The sequence below is a fragment of the Polyodon spathula genome, chromosome 17 (assembly GCF_017654505.1).
Source record: "Polyodon spathula isolate WHYD16114869_AA chromosome 17, ASM1765450v1, whole genome shotgun sequence".
Classification (NCBI taxonomy): Eukaryota; Metazoa; Chordata; class Actinopteri; order Acipenseriformes; family Polyodontidae; genus Polyodon; species Polyodon spathula.
In genome coordinates this window covers 864,045-881,556 of record NC_054550.1, presented here as the reverse complement: position 1 = coordinate 881,556, position 17,512 = coordinate 864,045, and the positions used below count along the sequence as shown (strand labels likewise).

Genomic DNA, 17,512 nt, shown 5'->3' with positions numbered 1-17,512 from the left:
AGAGAGAGAGAGAGAGAGAGAGACAAATTGGGTTCTTATCAATTCTATCAGTGGTGGATTTTTCATTTTCATTGCAATGAATTAATGGGTTTTCCAGCCTGGTTTGAATTCAGCTGGGGGACACTTCCACATCGGCCATGATTATGAATAAGCTATAGCCACAGTATGATTTCCCTTTAAAGTTACTTAACTATACAGTTAAAACATGTATGCAGTACCACTGGCAATAATGAATAATGTATGATTCAAGTTAAAATCCACATGTGTTATACATCTCAAGCCACCTTTACTAGTGTACTGTGTACACTTGGATGTAAATATCTGAAATGATGCAGTCATTCTGTCCTTTGTCTATTCATATCCAGGCAAGTGGGACTACATGGTGAACGCTTACTGATGCCAGCCAAAATGTTTGTCAGCCTCACTTACAGTTTGAATTAATTTTCTCTGCATTAGCAATGATGTGCCGGCTGGCTTTTTAATGGGATACATGGGAAGAAATTATTAAACAATATAAAAGTGTTAAGGCTAACTCAAAACACACCATTTCAGGGCATTTTAGTGTTCTTCTCCAATTAGAATTATTTTGAATGGCCTGTTCAGTCCAGCAAAGGGTACAAAGACTAACTTCTTCCTACATTACATTCGACTTAGCCCCCCTCCCTCCTCCCTCCTCTCTCCTCTCAGAAGCAGTAGTAGTCACTTATCTCCACTATCATCACAGGAAGAAGTTTCAGGGAAAAAGCTCTTCTTCTGGTCACCAATATCTCTGAGAAGCCAATCCATTAAGATATTTCTGACCCCTGCTCATGCTATTTTAACTGTCTGGTGTACAGGAAGGAACTGATAAAAATAAGATTACAATGCTTCCACAGACAAACGGCAAGGCACCGGGGGCTGGCTGATTGTGAGTGATGCCTGAATAAATACACAAGAGAGAGCCCACTTTTCAACACAGCGTCAGATAAAACAAAACAAAAAAAACCAGGGTGTAATCTTTCACCGGTAGGAGCATTTGCCTAGACCACTCTGCACCTTTTTCCATAAACCTCTTGAGAAGCTTTTGTCTGTAGCTGTCCTCACTTGATTATCTGTCCTTTTGTCATCCGGATTTCATTTGGCTGTCATTATAGCCCTGAACTAAAAATGTCAGGGTTTATCTAAAGTCATGACATAATACACTGTAATTTATACAGTGGTCTAATATATGTATTTAATAGATGGGACAATCCTTGCTTTCATTTCCCTTGTTTAATTTCCTTCAACACAATCTTTTGTTTTCTCGGTACTGGTCCGGTTTTTCATCTTATTATTGACACTAGTTCTTAACAGCTTTTGTTATTTATTTTAATTACAAATAAATAATTTTATTTTAAATAGTTGTGTCAATCTTCTAAATAATTATTTATTTTTGTTTGTTTGTTTGTTAACTACGTCATTCATAATTACAACATTTAAAATTACAATAAAACGAAACAGCCACACAAGCTGGTTATTTAAACCCTTACATTCAAAACCTTCATGGAAATCATTTTTATACAAATGCCAGACAGCAAGTCCAGTCATGATTTTCAGTCCTTCATTCACACAACAGCACACCTCATGCACTCTATTCTCCCTACAGGCTACCAGGTCAACTGTAAACATTGAATATATATATATATATATATATATATATATATATATATATATATATATATATATATATATATATATATATATATATATATATATATATATATATATATATAGACACACACACACACACACACACACACTTTCAAAGACCAGTAAAGGAGAGCAGAATAATGTTAGTGGTTTTCTACTTTGGAGTTCTTATATTCTGACCACAAAGCACTTTCAATAACTAAAGAAAATAAAAACTTTAAAAAAAAAAACTGCCTCTAAAAATCACTGAATTGGATTTTTTCCTTCTTAAGCAGCTGGCGGCCTGTGTGCCCTGCCGAGCGGGTTGTGTTAGATATTTTATTATACTATTGCCAGTTAAGAAAAAAAAAAGTTACATGCTTGTTTTACAGCACATGGCAGAACATTTGATCTTCAGGGAAACCCTTTTTGTAGAACGCTATATATACATACTAATGTATCTTCATATCAAAGCATACAGAGGACACCCAAGTGTGGTCAAGTGGATTGGCATTGACATTGTGTACTAATTATTCCTTTATATAGGATTTACTTACATGTCTCTGCAACCCCCCCCCCACACTTGTATTACAACCCACTTATCGTTAAACGGTAATAGGCACAATGCTGTTCGTTTCACAGGTCATTAATTAAATAGCAGTATAGCACTCACTAAAGCTGTTTAGCTTTTTTATAATAATGAGGATTATCTTGGCTGTAAAAGAACAAGGTAACATGCTGACACGAGTTCCAGTTAGAATTCAATCTGTACACTCAATTTGTAATATGCACACTATTCGTTGGCCGGACATTCCCTGTTTGGATGTTTTTGAAAGGATCGTTTGCTAGCATGGCAAGTAAAGCTTTTAAGAAGAAGCCATGCCCCTTGAAAAGAGCTCTGCATGTGGAGTGCAGAATTTTATGCTTGTAGAGCACATTTAAGTATATAAATAGTGTGACATAACGAATGCATGCTGTTTAGCAGTTAAAGGAAAATAAACAAAGCAAATTTTCTGAGCTTTTATTGGCTTCACTATCTTGCGCACTTAAACTGCTAATATAATTTTCCTATCTGGAGTCTACGCTGGTGAGCACCTATTAAGAGCGTATAGTTGCTACGCCCTCCTACTGTACAGGTGAATAACAGCAGATGTTACCTCTGAAAGGGAGCCAAACACAGACATCATACCTGCAGATCAAAAAGAAAGAAGGGGCTGTTTTACAGTCTTGCACCTTCAGGAGACAAACCAAAGCTAAGAAAACCTGGACTAAACAACAGCAGACAGTGCAGCACACGGGTTGGAAATTCTATTTAATTAACTGAAAACACTAACGACATTATGCACATTGCATAAACACAGCCTAAGAATAACTAGATGCTTGTGAAATCACCATTCTGTTTTTTTTTAATAATCTTGTTCAAAACAGTTACAGTATTTAAGATTTTGTGAAAGCCACGATCCATTTGATTTGACAGTTTTGACAATAATTATTCAAAGCCATTGCCACAAGCACAGTACAGGAGATTCCGGTTTGTTAGGGTTACGAAGAAGTCCGTTGCACGCTGTTGTGTTTTGACTGCAAATCCTGATTAGGTGTGCAGTTGGAGAATGTGATCTGGATTGCTTCAAAAATAAAGCTCTCTAATTATTGTTGACAAGCTGCTGTTCACAAAGGTCACAGGTCAGGTCACAATCATCCACATAAGCAGGTAGTGTCTGGGAAAAAAGTCAAAACATTCATTTTAACACAGACCATGGCTTTCTGTCACGATGGAGACAACTTCATTATGCTTGGATTATGGATCAAAAAGCCCTCTGAAGAATCATAAAAAAAGCAGAAACTGCACTAAAAGCCTGGAGATGAATTATTCAGAAGAAGAAAAGCTGCAAAACATTCTCAAAAGTATAGAATGTTAAGTAAAAAAAAAAAAAAAAACCTTATTGAAGGTATGCACAATTTAGACAGATGGATTTACATATCAATGTGTACAAGAAGAAAATATACTGGACCAAACTGCCTTTTAAAAATAAATAAATAAAGCAAAAATCAATAAAATGCAAAAAACGGGTTAAAAGACTAAAGCACCAGTCCACTCAGTTTTCTATAACACTTTTTTTCACAGCAAAATGTAATTCCATTGTTTCATTGCACTGCTATCCAGAGATCCAACCTTCAACCAATCAGACTGCATAAGCAGTCTGCGAGACATTAAATATTATGCTTCTGTTCCATCATGCTGCTTTCAAAGTGGCAATGGACATTATTTATTCTTGCCTTTTATAGCTCAGTGCTCTACACATTCCGTGTGTCCTATTTATTACAGTCCATTCTCTTAACACATGCATCACAGTAACACGACAGCCATTTACTTACATACAATAAGCCTTCAATATTCATTTTAAATGCAGTAACTGGTATACACTGAATACATATCAATGCACATTAATAACAGTGATTAAAACATGAAACACCACAGATACTCTATAGTAAAAAAAACAGCTAACTGTTAAAGCTATCCCTACCAATAAACTCTAGCCAGAAACTTTTTTTTTTTCTGGTATAAGTCTCTGGCCAAGAAGTAAAGCAAGTGAATCGGCCAAGCCTCGCTGGGACTACATCTATAATGCATTTTTCTAGTTGATTCAAATTTTAATGCATTCCCCCAGGGTTGTTTGGAAACACTCACTGCCCTTTGAGGCATGCTGGAATCAGGCTTCTATGGAAGCCCACAAATAATGAAACTGGCTGTCCTAGAGAGAGGGCTTTTCCCCAGATATCCCTTTTCGCTTCTGCATTTTTACTGAAATACAGAAAAAGCTGCATCAACATACAGGAATTTATCACTTTTTGGGTTTGAGTGTAATAATAATAATAATAATAATAATAATAATAATAAATCTCCATAGGAACTCTTTCATGATGACATATATTGCCATTATGATCAAAAACATAGCCTTGCATATACCACTGACATGGTGACAACATCGGCTCCTGCAGACAGACAGCGCAACACAGTCTCTTAAGTCACTAAAACAGAAATGGTCTAATCAAAACCAATTCCAAACCGCACACTGTTACTATAGATACAAGGTGGCATCAGTTGACACAGAGGTGATTTAAGGTGGTATTTTTAGAATATGACTGAAAGCAGCTCTGATGTTTTAAGTTACTACTGGGTGAGCTATAATTCTCTAACCTTATTGATTTTGGATCCTTTTGACATTTAATTTGGTATAAGCAATCATTACAACTTTACTGGCGGTAACCTTAAAATAGCCATTCCATCTTAAATTTCCCTGGATGCGACTGAATGCGATTCTCAAAATTTAACTAAAGTTATTGAAAGAATGTTTTTAAAAAAAGGTCTGGTTTCGATGGATTGAAAAACTACCTTCATAAGCCAATATTAACTGTCTGGTTACTGTATTTGTTTCTCATTATACTGTACAGTACCTTAAATATATCTATGTGTCCCATAATGGTAATTCTACTTTGTGAAAAGCCAGGTAGAATCTGCTTAGCAATGCCTGGTTGCTTTCAAGTTGCTCCATTGCACTTGCCAAAAAATAATTTCAGAACAGTCTGGGGGGGAGGGTCAGGGGGTATAACACTGCTGCTCTGTGGCCAATCCGTCATTTAAACCACTGACAGGCTGTGACACCCCTGCCAGATCACACTCCCTTTTTGTCTACAGGCTCCATAAAGTCTGTTTGAGCTCAGACATGGTAAATCCATCTGTAGCAGACCTGAAATTACAGCTCGCAATTGCAGCGTACTTTTGTTTTTGTATAATTCCAATAAAGAACCTGCTCCTCCCCCCAAAATAGGACTGAAGCAAGCCCTCCATCACAGGCCTTTCCCTCGACTCTTTCTCTGTCAACTTGATTTTTGTTTGTTTGTTTAATCCAATGAGCGATTCGAGAGCTGTAAATCGCAGAGAGACCTTCCGTATTTATAAACTCTGCCGGTTCTGGTTCTCATGATCAATGTGTATAATTAAGAAACCTAACCTTGCATCTTGTTCGCAGATCCAGCCTGACAAGGATTATAAACAGAATTGTGAAGCGCTGGCTGTCATGTGGACAGTGCCTGGGATTTTCACATTACCAAGCAGGAGGCCTAAAGCCAAGACAAACGAAATGGGAGCCTGGCGCCTGCAAATTAAACTATGTTAAGGACGTGTATATTTATTTAATACAGTCATACAGCCTAACATTCTTTTTGTGTCCAGCATGTCTGTTCTGCAGCCAATCATGCATTCTATCATACATGCAAGCCTAGCAATTGCTACTAGTTTAATAATAATATACCATCACGTTTTACAAATTCCCTATTGGAAATAAAACACCAAAATGTTATTTTAAGCTCTGCCAAAATATAATGTATTTATTTCAATACGGGATTAAAATACATGAACATTATCTACAACCGCAGTCAAAACACAGTATACAATAACTTATCAAAACGCAGTATGATAAGGATAGCTCAATTTCCATCATACATTAGGGTTTTTGGGGCGCTATGCATATTGTATTACACAAAACAATGCAAGAGTGTGTGAATTAAAATCTTTTTATGAAAGCAGTAATGCACGGGCCTGCCTGCTGTACCATTGCTCACCCATAGTTAGAACAAAAGCACATGACTGCCCAAGCCACAAGATTATTCGCTATGTGAAACACATATTTCAAATTAAAAAAAAAAACAGCTGTAAAAAAAAAAAAAAAAAAAAAAAGGTGTAGTAAATCTTGCTTTATAACATCAGGATACAAAAACGCATGCTAATGGAAAATAAATCAAATACATTTTTTGGAAGATCATATCTGGTGACAAACATGACTTGTTTTCATTTTTGTGCCTATGGTATTGGATACTGTAGCCTCCATTTATTTATTCATTTTTTACAAATAGGCATGGCCCACAAGACAATATTAACAATGTAGGACATGCTGCACCAAAATGTAAAACTGCGTACGTGTTAACTCTTGCGTTTTCAAATATTTAAGACTTTCAGAATCTGCATTTTTGTGCAACATATACACAATGTACAGCATCACTTGATTTGACCGACTACAGAAGCTTTCTTTACAGCATGCAGTTTCAGAATCGTGGAAAAATCGTTTGGTACTCTAAAGTAACATTTAAATTTGTTAATAGTCAAAAGCAATAGTCATTATATTATTTAAAAGCTCTTATGTATGCTGATGTAGCTAAACCTGCATTATTTGGTGACCTTTCCATGAATTCTTGCTTGTTTTCACCCATGAAATGTACAAAAAAATGACCAAAATCGTACCCTTAACCACAACAGCAATTTCTTCTCCTGGTGGATACCTGCTTTACTGCTCAAACATGCACATATCCACCTGAACATTGGGGGCTTGACCTAATCCAATTGCATATACGGCATCACTGAAAACCAGCTGTGAAAACCAATGACATTGTGTGTGAGCTGCTGGACATGCATACCTGACCTCCCTGCTACCCCACAGTTCAAGGTTGTGAATTGAATAAGGGACGCTGTCTTCGCTCTGCATCAGAAAGGAGGAAGTCAATCTCATTATTAATGAGTCATTTAGCAGACTCTTTTATCCAAAGCAACTTAGAGGACTAGGGGGTGAACTATACATCACAACTGATGCTGCAGAGCCACTTACAATAGGACCTCAGTTTTACGTCTCATCCAAAGGACGTCTCATGTTTGGGAGTCCTCTGTTTCCAACAACAGCAGCAGGATATTTCTGAACAATGACCAATTCCTGTTTAAGTGGAGACTTAGTCATGCCAAGGACCCTTAAAAAAAATCATTTAAAAAGTCTAAACCTGTCCACTACTCTTTTTTATTCATACACCATTTCCAAAGCAGCAGCAGCAACAGTGCTATAATGTCAACATTATAAAGGTAACAACAAACTGCTATAGCCAAGAACTTCTTCCAGTGTCCTGTCAGAATAAACAGTCTTCAAACATCTGGGCAGCCTCAAGCTAGTGATATATGTGCACAAGGAGGTTAAGTGACTTGCTCAGGTTCACACACACAGACAGTCAGCTGGAAGCTTGTGGTAACAGGCCCCTTTCTTTAACCACTGGACCACCAAGTCTCTTACACATGTAAAGACATCAATATAATTCCATAAGTATTAAACACTCAGTGGTGTTAAATTCAGAAATACTAAATGAGACCTCATGCCATTGCTTACCAAGTTTCTTTTAGTACTTCTAAATATATTAATAACCTTTTGGGGTCCCTGGTTTTAAACCAAAAATCACTCCCTTAAATAAACATTTTTTAAGATGCCAATTTATAAAGCACATGCCTTACTACAAGTTTATGGAATAAGGTATACAGTATTGCAAGCTTATGGAGCCTATATGGATCTGTGTAAAGGAAAACTTCCAAGACGCTTCATACTGGCTGCCCATTCCACTCTGGGGATTCTACTGTCATTTTCCCCTCCAACAGAGTGAAAACAAACAATGCTGTTATCCCCTAAGAGGAGGAAAGGTCAAGTTTGCTTTCCTTGAACTTCCATCATACATTTCCTCAGCCTCAAAGGCTCAACACAAGGGGGATGACATACTCATAATTATGAAAGCCGAGGTCATTAAAAAGGGAAATATGATTTGAATCCGCTGTGCATTTTGTCATCAGAGGTTAGAGGGGAATGGCTGCTTCATTAGAAAATTCCTTCTCATGTGTCAATGCTACATAAATCAAATACAGCTAGAATGAATTCCTGATGTTAATGAGATAACAGCTGAAAGGGATAACCTACCCAAAAGAGAATATCAGATGCAAACATTTTATAAATCCTAGAATGATAAAAAAAGGACAGATCTGGCTTTCATAATCTGCAATGTACTCTGCAGTGTAATATCAGGTAGCCTAATGGTGCAAAAAGTAAAAGCTGTGCCACACTATATTCTTACTATATGGTATATATATAGTGTAGCCCACACTAACTACAGTGTATCAAACCAATTACTAGATTTCAGATAGCACACAGTCTAATAGAACTGGATAGTTCAGGGTTAGAGTATTGAAAAAGCAGCATATCAATGTAAAGTCTTGCACCTGGCATATAAAAACAGTTTCTGACATTTATTTATAAAAGGCTGCTTTATTTAGTAAAATTGGTAAAAAGGGTCTGATGATAATGAAATGTCTTGCTTTGTCAAACTGCAACACAGGTGATGGGGTAAACTTCATTACAAATCATCAGCCAAACTGTCTTTTGATTGAACTTGCCTGACTTTGTACTGCAGTGCAATAAGGAGCTTTGATGATATCAATGCCTGAGCTCTGTTCTGTGATGAGTTCACGACTCAGCAACTAAACCAAGAGAGAACACCCTGCAGCCGTTCTTCTGACAAGGCAGCTGCACACAGCTCTGGAAGACTAGAAAACTCATCGGCACAAAGGCAGCATGTACATGTAGCTGAATCTGGGACCTCTGCATCTCCTTAGCATTCCCCAACCAGGAAGCACATATGACAACCACTGTGTGTGTTGTCTGATCATTACTATACAATCATACTGGCACGGTTATTCAATTAAATATATACAAATTCAGTAATACATTCAGTAATAGTGTATGTAATCTAATAATTGTTTTATTAGATTAGGGTTAGCCAGCTTCAGCTTGGGTATAAAGATAGCAGGAATAAGGATATCAAAATAATTTCAATATGAATTTATATTTTAATACTGTTTTTTACAAAAGTTTTCTGGCTACAGCAAGAATAGATACTGTCACACTGTACACAGAAGAAAAAAAAAGACAAAGAAATAAGGAGCTCAAAATAAAATTATGAGGGGACATGGCGTGAAGTAAACCGAACAATTATGTTTATATATTATATATATATATATATATATATAGATATATATCTATATATAATATATATATAATATATATATAATATATATATATATATTTATTAACGCACAGCCTTAACACTTGCTATTGTTTTATTTTTTTATATAAGACTGCACACCATCGCCTCATTCTGTTCTTGTCTGTACTTTTACCAACTGTCAGAACATATGCTGTGCAAGCAACACATGCTAATGTGTACTTGACATCTTGCCTAGTTCTAATGTTTGACATCACTGGTATCGAATAAAATTATTATTTTTGTTTTAAAACAACAACAAAAAACACCACTGGTGTAGGTCAAATCTTTCGAGGTTTCTAAAATTAAATAGCGTTTACCAATGGATAATTTTAGATAAAAATCAACCAAGTTGTAATCTACAAGTTCTAGTCTAAAGTTTTTCATTTTTTCATAAAAAGCATATGCAGCACCTCTAGCATGTGCTCCACAGAGTATGGTACAACAGGTGCCCAGGGTCTGAGGCCTAGACAGTAAAAAGGCAAGAACCCTGCTTTAAATCACCCAATAACTGTTTTTACTTTACATGGTCTGCTGAATGCAGCAGCTGACACCTACAGTATTTTGTAAAACTCGAATTAGTACTGAAAACACTGAAAGGGACTAACTGAATCGAGTGCTGACAAGACGTTTACAACAAGGGAGTATATAAAAAAGCAACACCAAAGCTTTAGCTCTTTCAGAGCCACACCGCTGGGGAAGCTCTCGAGAGGACCTGCGATTGCAGTCCAGCAGGACAGCTTGGCTGTTCATGCACATGCTGGGGAGCTCACATGGTAACCTGACAAACAGAGCAGTGTCAAAGTCTGGCCAGCAAGTCGTCTGGAGGCCAGTCAGTGAAATGTGTAAAAAGGTAAGGTGGTAAGAAATGGACTCACCATTGCAAGAAATACTGTATTTAGCATGCGTTTATTTGAAATCTGAATATTACAAATCTACATTAAAGGCTATTAACAAAGACTACAATCAGGTCAGTTTAGTAATCCGTTAGGCTTCAGCCTTTTCTTGGTTTGTTTAATTTAAACATGTGTTATAGTTTATTCAAATATTCATAAAATTATGTAGCGTGACATTCTCTCTCACACAGATGTCCCTCACTTTAATTGAAAAGGAGTAACACGTTTGTTTTCTTCAATTTAATTAGGGTAGCTTCACACTCATTTTAATTAACTTCAGTTTTGAACTGGTTAACACATAATGTGTGCCTCTGTTCTTTCAGATATGAAACGGCTCAACTTCTCATCATCACAAAACATTATTTAAAATCTTGTTTTTACCCAAGTGGGGGGGGGGGGTATCTGTTAATCCCCTCCCATTAGTGAGAACTAAAAAGTATCGCTTACCAAGGTGCCCCGTATATTCGAAATCCTTTTACTGTCACCTCCGAGTCTTGCAGATATAAACAGTTCGACAGGAGTGACTGAACATTGTCAAAGTCCTCTGGTTTCAACTTGGACACAGACGGAAAGCGGTAGTAATCCTGCTTCACCAGCTCCGACATGAACTCCTTATCAAACGTCAGCTCATGGTTTCCAGCAATTACGATTTTAAATTCATAAGGAAGACTTCCTAGAAAGGAAAGAAAAGTCATTAAAGTAACAAAGCAACGTCGAATTCTGCAACATAAGCAGCTTTCAAGAGAGACAGGAAAAAAAGGTATTCACTTCTGCTTTAAGGCAGTATATGTATCGGTCTCTTTTTAGTCAAAATATATAAAAATAAGTCATTATAAAATCTACAAATTGCTTGAACAGCAGTGTGTGGAATTGCTCTATTTTATAAATCTGTATTAATAATGTAACTCTGCATCATCTTGGCTCTCATTAGCATGAAAACATCCTCTTATTGTTTTTTACAGTTTATTTTGTTTTTTTTTTAACTTGAGATGAAGCCGATATCCTGCCTCAACTTTAAAAAAAAAATCACAAAGCCATTTACTGCAAAGTGTCAATCAGCAGCACAATACCACTAATACAAAAATAAATATAATAAAAGGGCTTACGAATTCATCAGCACAATTCAATTTAATTCCTGGCTTATTTATTTCAAGTTTAGTAACCTTTACTGGATGTACTGCTCATGACAATTTGGATTAAAGAGCTTTGACAGTCTTGCCCAAATGTGTTTATGGGAAGTACTTGGTTTCCCTTTGACCCATTCACTTCCTGTGTTACAGATAACAGTATCCCACCCAGCACCATTTAGTTCCTTAAGTCACATGCTCCTGTATTATATTTAGTGATGCAAGACACTGAACTACATATTGGAACCCAGCTCTGTGAAAACCATCACTGGAAAACATACTGGAACCCAGCTCTGTGAAAACCATCACTGGAAAACATATTGGAACCCAGCTCTGTGAAAACCATCACTGGAAAACATACTGGAACCCAGCTCTGTGAAAACCATCACTGGAAAACATATTGGAACTCAGCTCTGTGAAAACCATCACTGGAAAACATACTGGAACCCAGCTCTGTAAAAACCATCACTGGAAAACATAATGGAACCCAGCTCTTGTGAAAACCATCACTGGAAAACATACTGGAACCCAGCTCTGTGAAAACCATCACTGGAAAACATATTGGAACACGGCTCTGTGAAAACCATCATTGGGCCTACATGTACATAGTTCATTGCAAGTTTGCTACATTTTGACTAAAAGTATTTTTGGAAACAAAAACACAGCCTTAAGCAAGTAAGGTCAGTCTACTGGCTGCTTAGGAAAACACATTCATCATAATCTACAAAGTAAAAAGCTTACTGAAGTTAGGGAACACTGTCATTGTTTCATATTAAAAATAAATAAATAAAAATGATTAAGTTGTTGATAAATACTCACTTCATTATTACCTTTTTATAATGCAGTGCATGTTATTTTCTCCTGGCCTCTTTATGAAGCATTTTCTCCTAAGTGGATACACTTTACAGCTTCTCAATGGGGTGCCCTTCTAGTTACTGGTTTTATTATTAATTAATTTATTTATTTGTATCTCCACTTCCAGACTGTGATGGCTTTGCTAGTACTGTTATTCAGCAGCACCGCGGAGCAGGTGTGCCAGGATTTTGAGGAAGCAGTGCCCTAATGCAGTTTGTATTTTTAATATTTAATTAAATCAGGCTAGGCTTACTATTCATTGATGATATTTACAGTATTTACAGTACTATTGTTGCTATTATACCAAGAGAAATCCCAGAGCGTCACTGTGTATGTAAACACTGCAGTAAACAAAACACACACTTATTCTCATACTTTCTGTGTGTTTGGTGAATATTCCAAAAAAAAACAACCCACTTTGGGATATTTTGCTTTGCTGCAGTAACAGCACACTGTGGGTCACGGGATGCTAGGATACTGTCATGCGTCGTGGAGGAGGCTGCAGCTGAAGCCTACAGGTGCTAATAAACAGCTAAATATAGATGCCATAACTCTCGAGGAAGAACTCAATCATCAAGGTCACATTGAAGCAGCTCTTTCACAGTGACACAAAACCCTTTGACGGAAGCCATCCTTCACTTTAGTCAGGAATGTTCACTGTTTCTGAAGGCAGTAACAGCGCGACACTAGAACCTCCCTGTATCCCTTAAATATATATTTCAGACACAGTGGCATATTTACTCTGTATGCCTGCTGCTGTATACAGTACTGAAAAAAGAGTCCTCACCTCTGAAGAGAGCAGTGAATTAAGATTTGAAGCTGCCTTCTATAACCTAACGGCAGTTGTATGGCTTTTCCAGTCTTTGCCAATACCTATTGCTCATGATCAGAATGAGAGAGGAAGGGTAAAACTTTGCATTCTTTTATTTTAAATTAGACTGAAATACAACAGTGCTTCATAATCCCTTCCAAATCCAATAAGGGAAAGACACCCATCAATTTCAAAATCCTAAGGCATCCTCTAACTACATTACAGATCCATTTACATGGTGCTTTTTCGACGTGCAAAACAAAATCACCGGCTACAATTGGCTTATCCCATATTGAAGAGCGAATGAGCAAACGCTGGAGAATGCAATTATTGCAAACCAACTCTATTTCCTCTGCTCAGGAGGGAATTTTATGAGAGCCTTTTATTGCCATCAAACTATTTTAAAAACCGTCGATACAAATTTCTTTGTAAGAAAGCCCTGATGGAACAGAGTCATCTATAATTCATTAGTTTTACACATTTAGTCTATGAAAAGTAAGGAATAGTAACCAGTAATCTAAATGCACAGTGCTTTTCACTTACACTGGATAAAATGCAGTCTAAGAGCATCCTGTTGATATTCAACACACCATATCGCAGGGAAAACACTGAATTAATACAACACATTCTTCTAACACTGTACCGCTACTTTAAATTCATATTTTTACAACATATTATCAAGTACTATCCAAAACAGGATATGCATTTCAAAGTCATGTGTATTACTAATAAAGCATTTTAATATATACATTTTTAAAAAATTTAAGACAGGAATAACTGACATGGGTAGTTCAATGTTCTAACAATTCTGTTCAATTATTAAATGCAAGTGCGTTTTAAACCACTTAAAAATCACCAAGAAAAGACTACCAGAGTACACAAACAGCAACGTGACTTACTGCCAAGAAAAGACAAACCAAAACATCACTGCCCAATCTCGAGTCACCCGCTACATACAGGCAGCCATTTTCAAAGAAGCGCCATTAGCATCCTGAGGAATTCAAAGAGAATCTTTTACAATTTCAGCGTTTCTAACAAACAGTACAGCTTGGACAGATCGGAAATGCTGATCAGACCCCAGTATTTTTCGACATGCCAAGCAATACCACACTTCACAAACTGAGAGAAAAACAGGTGTGAGTAATCCTGACTGGAAATGAGAAGCAGCACATAACTGTAATGCTCTGTGTGAAAGCAGACGGCTGCAAACTGCCTCCATACACGTAACTGAGGTTCTTTGTAAATGCATATTTATTTGATGTGTTATTTTTTCCTCAAATTGAGGGTAGGAAATTTGGTCTGTGTCTTAAATTCGAAGGAATACACAGTCACGACACGCAACAACGAATATATATAACGTGTGCGTTATTGTAAATAAATAGCATGGTGAAACTATTTTATCTTTTCTAACTTTAATAAGGATGACAACAAGCAATGACACATGAAAGAACCTTCTTATAAGTTTAATATTTTAAACTGAGTGTATATATATATATATATATATATATATATATATATATATATATAATATATATATATAGTCTTAAATCAGAAACAACTATACTGCTCACGAAGTGAGAGAAAGCCTGGAAAATTATTTTTTAAAGGTCAGCAGTTTTTTAAATTATTTAAATAATTTTTTTTCTGAGCACAATTCAACATTTTCAGGAATAAGTCAGCTTTATTAAAACATAGGGATTAACAATATTTTTTTCCCTACCTAAGCTGCACAGCCTCAAACAAAGGGGCTGTATTTATTTGCTTAGCATAACAGTCTAGATGTGAGTACAGGATGACAGTGGTGGAGAAACCAGAATGGACCGCTCTAAAGGGTCAGCGACGTCACTAGCGGTCCTTTATTGTCCTGCCAGGTACCTAAACCATAATCCACATAGAATGTCTTCTGCTGTCACCTGCTGGTTGATGGCTTCCCATGTACCTGCATGGACCTCTCAGAACTACATTTTCCATCATCCACTATAGTAGTACTATAGCACTATAGGAGGAAGCTCATGACATGCTGAGTGAATGGTCTGATAAATTAGATACCGAACTCCACTGAGCAAGATTTGAAGTAGAAGAAATACTGATGGACAGCTTTCAATTGAATTCCGCACACTACTAATTTTTATGAGCAAATAAAGCGTGCTATAAGATTACATGCTGTCATGCCATGCAATATTTTATTTGAGCTTTCTTATGAATAAATACTTCTATGTTGGGCTTTTATTTCATATTTGAAGTGCCAAACAGAGATTGAAATGTCTACAGTGTGGGGTTTTCACCCTAATGCACAACAAATGACAGCTATGGACTTACCAAAAGAAACGGCAAATACTGTGTACTAAAAGAAACTGACTGGTTTAGCTACAGTATGCTTTCGTTCTTACTGATTTTGTGAACACTTTCAACAGCAGTCCTCCTAAAAAGTAACCACATTTAATATCACTGTTAAAACTGTTGCTATGTGCAATATACCATTTTTAAATACCTGTTCCATAAAGAAGAATGATTACTGCATGTGAAAGCTTTGAGTGGACGATGTGATAGAAGATTCATTTGACACCCGTATTGAGAGATATGATATACTATACTTAGCATGAGTGGCAATTTTTAAATAATCGCATTAATGATGAATGAAGTTGTTAATCTAATGACAAACAAAATACAGGACATGTTGTATACTGTACTGCTATAGGTCCTAGACATTTCTTATCTCTTTCTGTATCCAGATCTTGGAAGAACGCTATTCTAGAACAGGAAAGATAAACAGGGTATTTAATTAATTACTCTGGGGGCATCTTTCTCTATTTTATGCTAAAAAAACAAATACACAGATTCACAGACATGAAATATATAACGCTGGGTGGGTGGATGGGAATATAGCAAGTTAATGTTTCTTTAATAAACACAGTGTTCACTTTACCCAACTGAAAAGACTAAAAGAAGAATGCAACACGGCAGACAACACTCTCTGCAAGGGACAACAGTAACTAAAACCCTTAATTTAATTAGGAAGTACTGAATGGCACTTAGATAGTAAAAGGGTAATTGGAGGTCAGAGAGAAGCATGGAGAAAAAAAGACTCTTTACCTAACCAGTCGTTAAACTTCTTAACCTCGGAGGGCAGTCCCAGCTCAGTCAAATCGCCTGTGTGAAGGAGGACGTCTCCATAGGGCATCTGGATGCCATCTGTTCGGGAGTGCGTGTCAGAGACACAGACGAAGCGTGTGTGGCCTGCAGGTTTCGGAGTGTCATACGGGGTTGGGTCCACCCTGGTGTTTAGAGAGTGGAACACACGGCAGTTAGGGGAAGGTCACACCGCAGCGTAGCCCTTTTGAAAACAGGCTCTACTGTCCTGTGTAATCTGGAGAGGAAAGGTAAGCTCTTTTGGTACAATGCATGAAGGGTCCCAGATTAACCTGTCACAGTGGGTAAGTTTCTGGAGAATGCAGTGATTCTTTATTTAGCTTTCAGGCTGATGCGATATAAAAAAGATGCTCACAGTCAATTTAATAAAATCAAGAGTTGAGCGATTGTACTGAATTCATTAACTGCCTAAATATATTCTCTCTCTCTCTCTCTCTCTCTCTCTCTCTCTCTCTCTCTCTCTCTCTCTCTCTCTCTCTCTCAGCTTGGGGTCCTGCAAAAAAAAAAAAAAAAACAAAAAAAAAAAAAAAAAAAAAAAAAAACTAAGTTAAGTCTGTCTTTACAATTACAAAAAAAATTTTTTATATGATATTCATGCTGTAGCATCCGTCATATTGCATCAGAATGATGAACTAGTTAATACAATTAACCTGCTTAAAAGAAACTGCAGAACTAGTTCACAGAAACCATTTCCATTAAAAAAACCTTAAACCTTTAGAAGTTTCTTTCCAGCTTGATTTAATGACATCTGTAAATGTCAGAATATCAGAAATATGTATTCATTCTGATTATAAGCAATACCTGCAAAAGAAAATGTAACATTCGTGCTAAAGATCAAAATGTTGTGCATGTACAGTAAAGTTCAATCTCAAACATTAAAAGCACAACTATAGCCTGTAGGCTTTTCCAGGATTGTCCCAGAATTTCATGGTTGAGACAGTGTTAAGTGTTAATAAAATCCAGCTGGCAGCATAAAAGCAATACAAAAAGCTTCTGGCAGGAACCATATGATACATTACAGTCTAACGCTCAGGTTTTTAAATGTATATTCAAAACAACCTTTTGCAACTTTTAGTTGAAGTGGTATGACATTTCCCAACTGAGGAATTAAACAGAAAGCCTTTTTA

The 17,512-nt window shown here is 36.7% G+C and overlaps 1 protein-coding gene across 2 annotated transcripts in view; it reads right to left on the bottom strand.

Annotated features, from left to right (window-relative positions):
- Positions 1-17,512, bottom strand: part of LOC121330384 (metallophosphoesterase MPPED2) — a 34,958-nt gene that overhangs the window by 6,038 nt on the left and 11,408 nt on the right. For both annotated transcript variants that reach the window (XM_041276864.1, XM_041276865.1), the window contains exons 3-4: positions 16,329-16,510; positions 10,890-11,115 (exon numbers count right to left, since the gene is read on the bottom strand). In XM_041276864.1, coding sequence (XP_041132798.1) covers positions 10,890-11,115; positions 16,329-16,510 — 408 coding nt within the window. The remainder of the gene's footprint in view (positions 1-10,889; positions 11,116-16,328; positions 16,511-17,512) is intronic.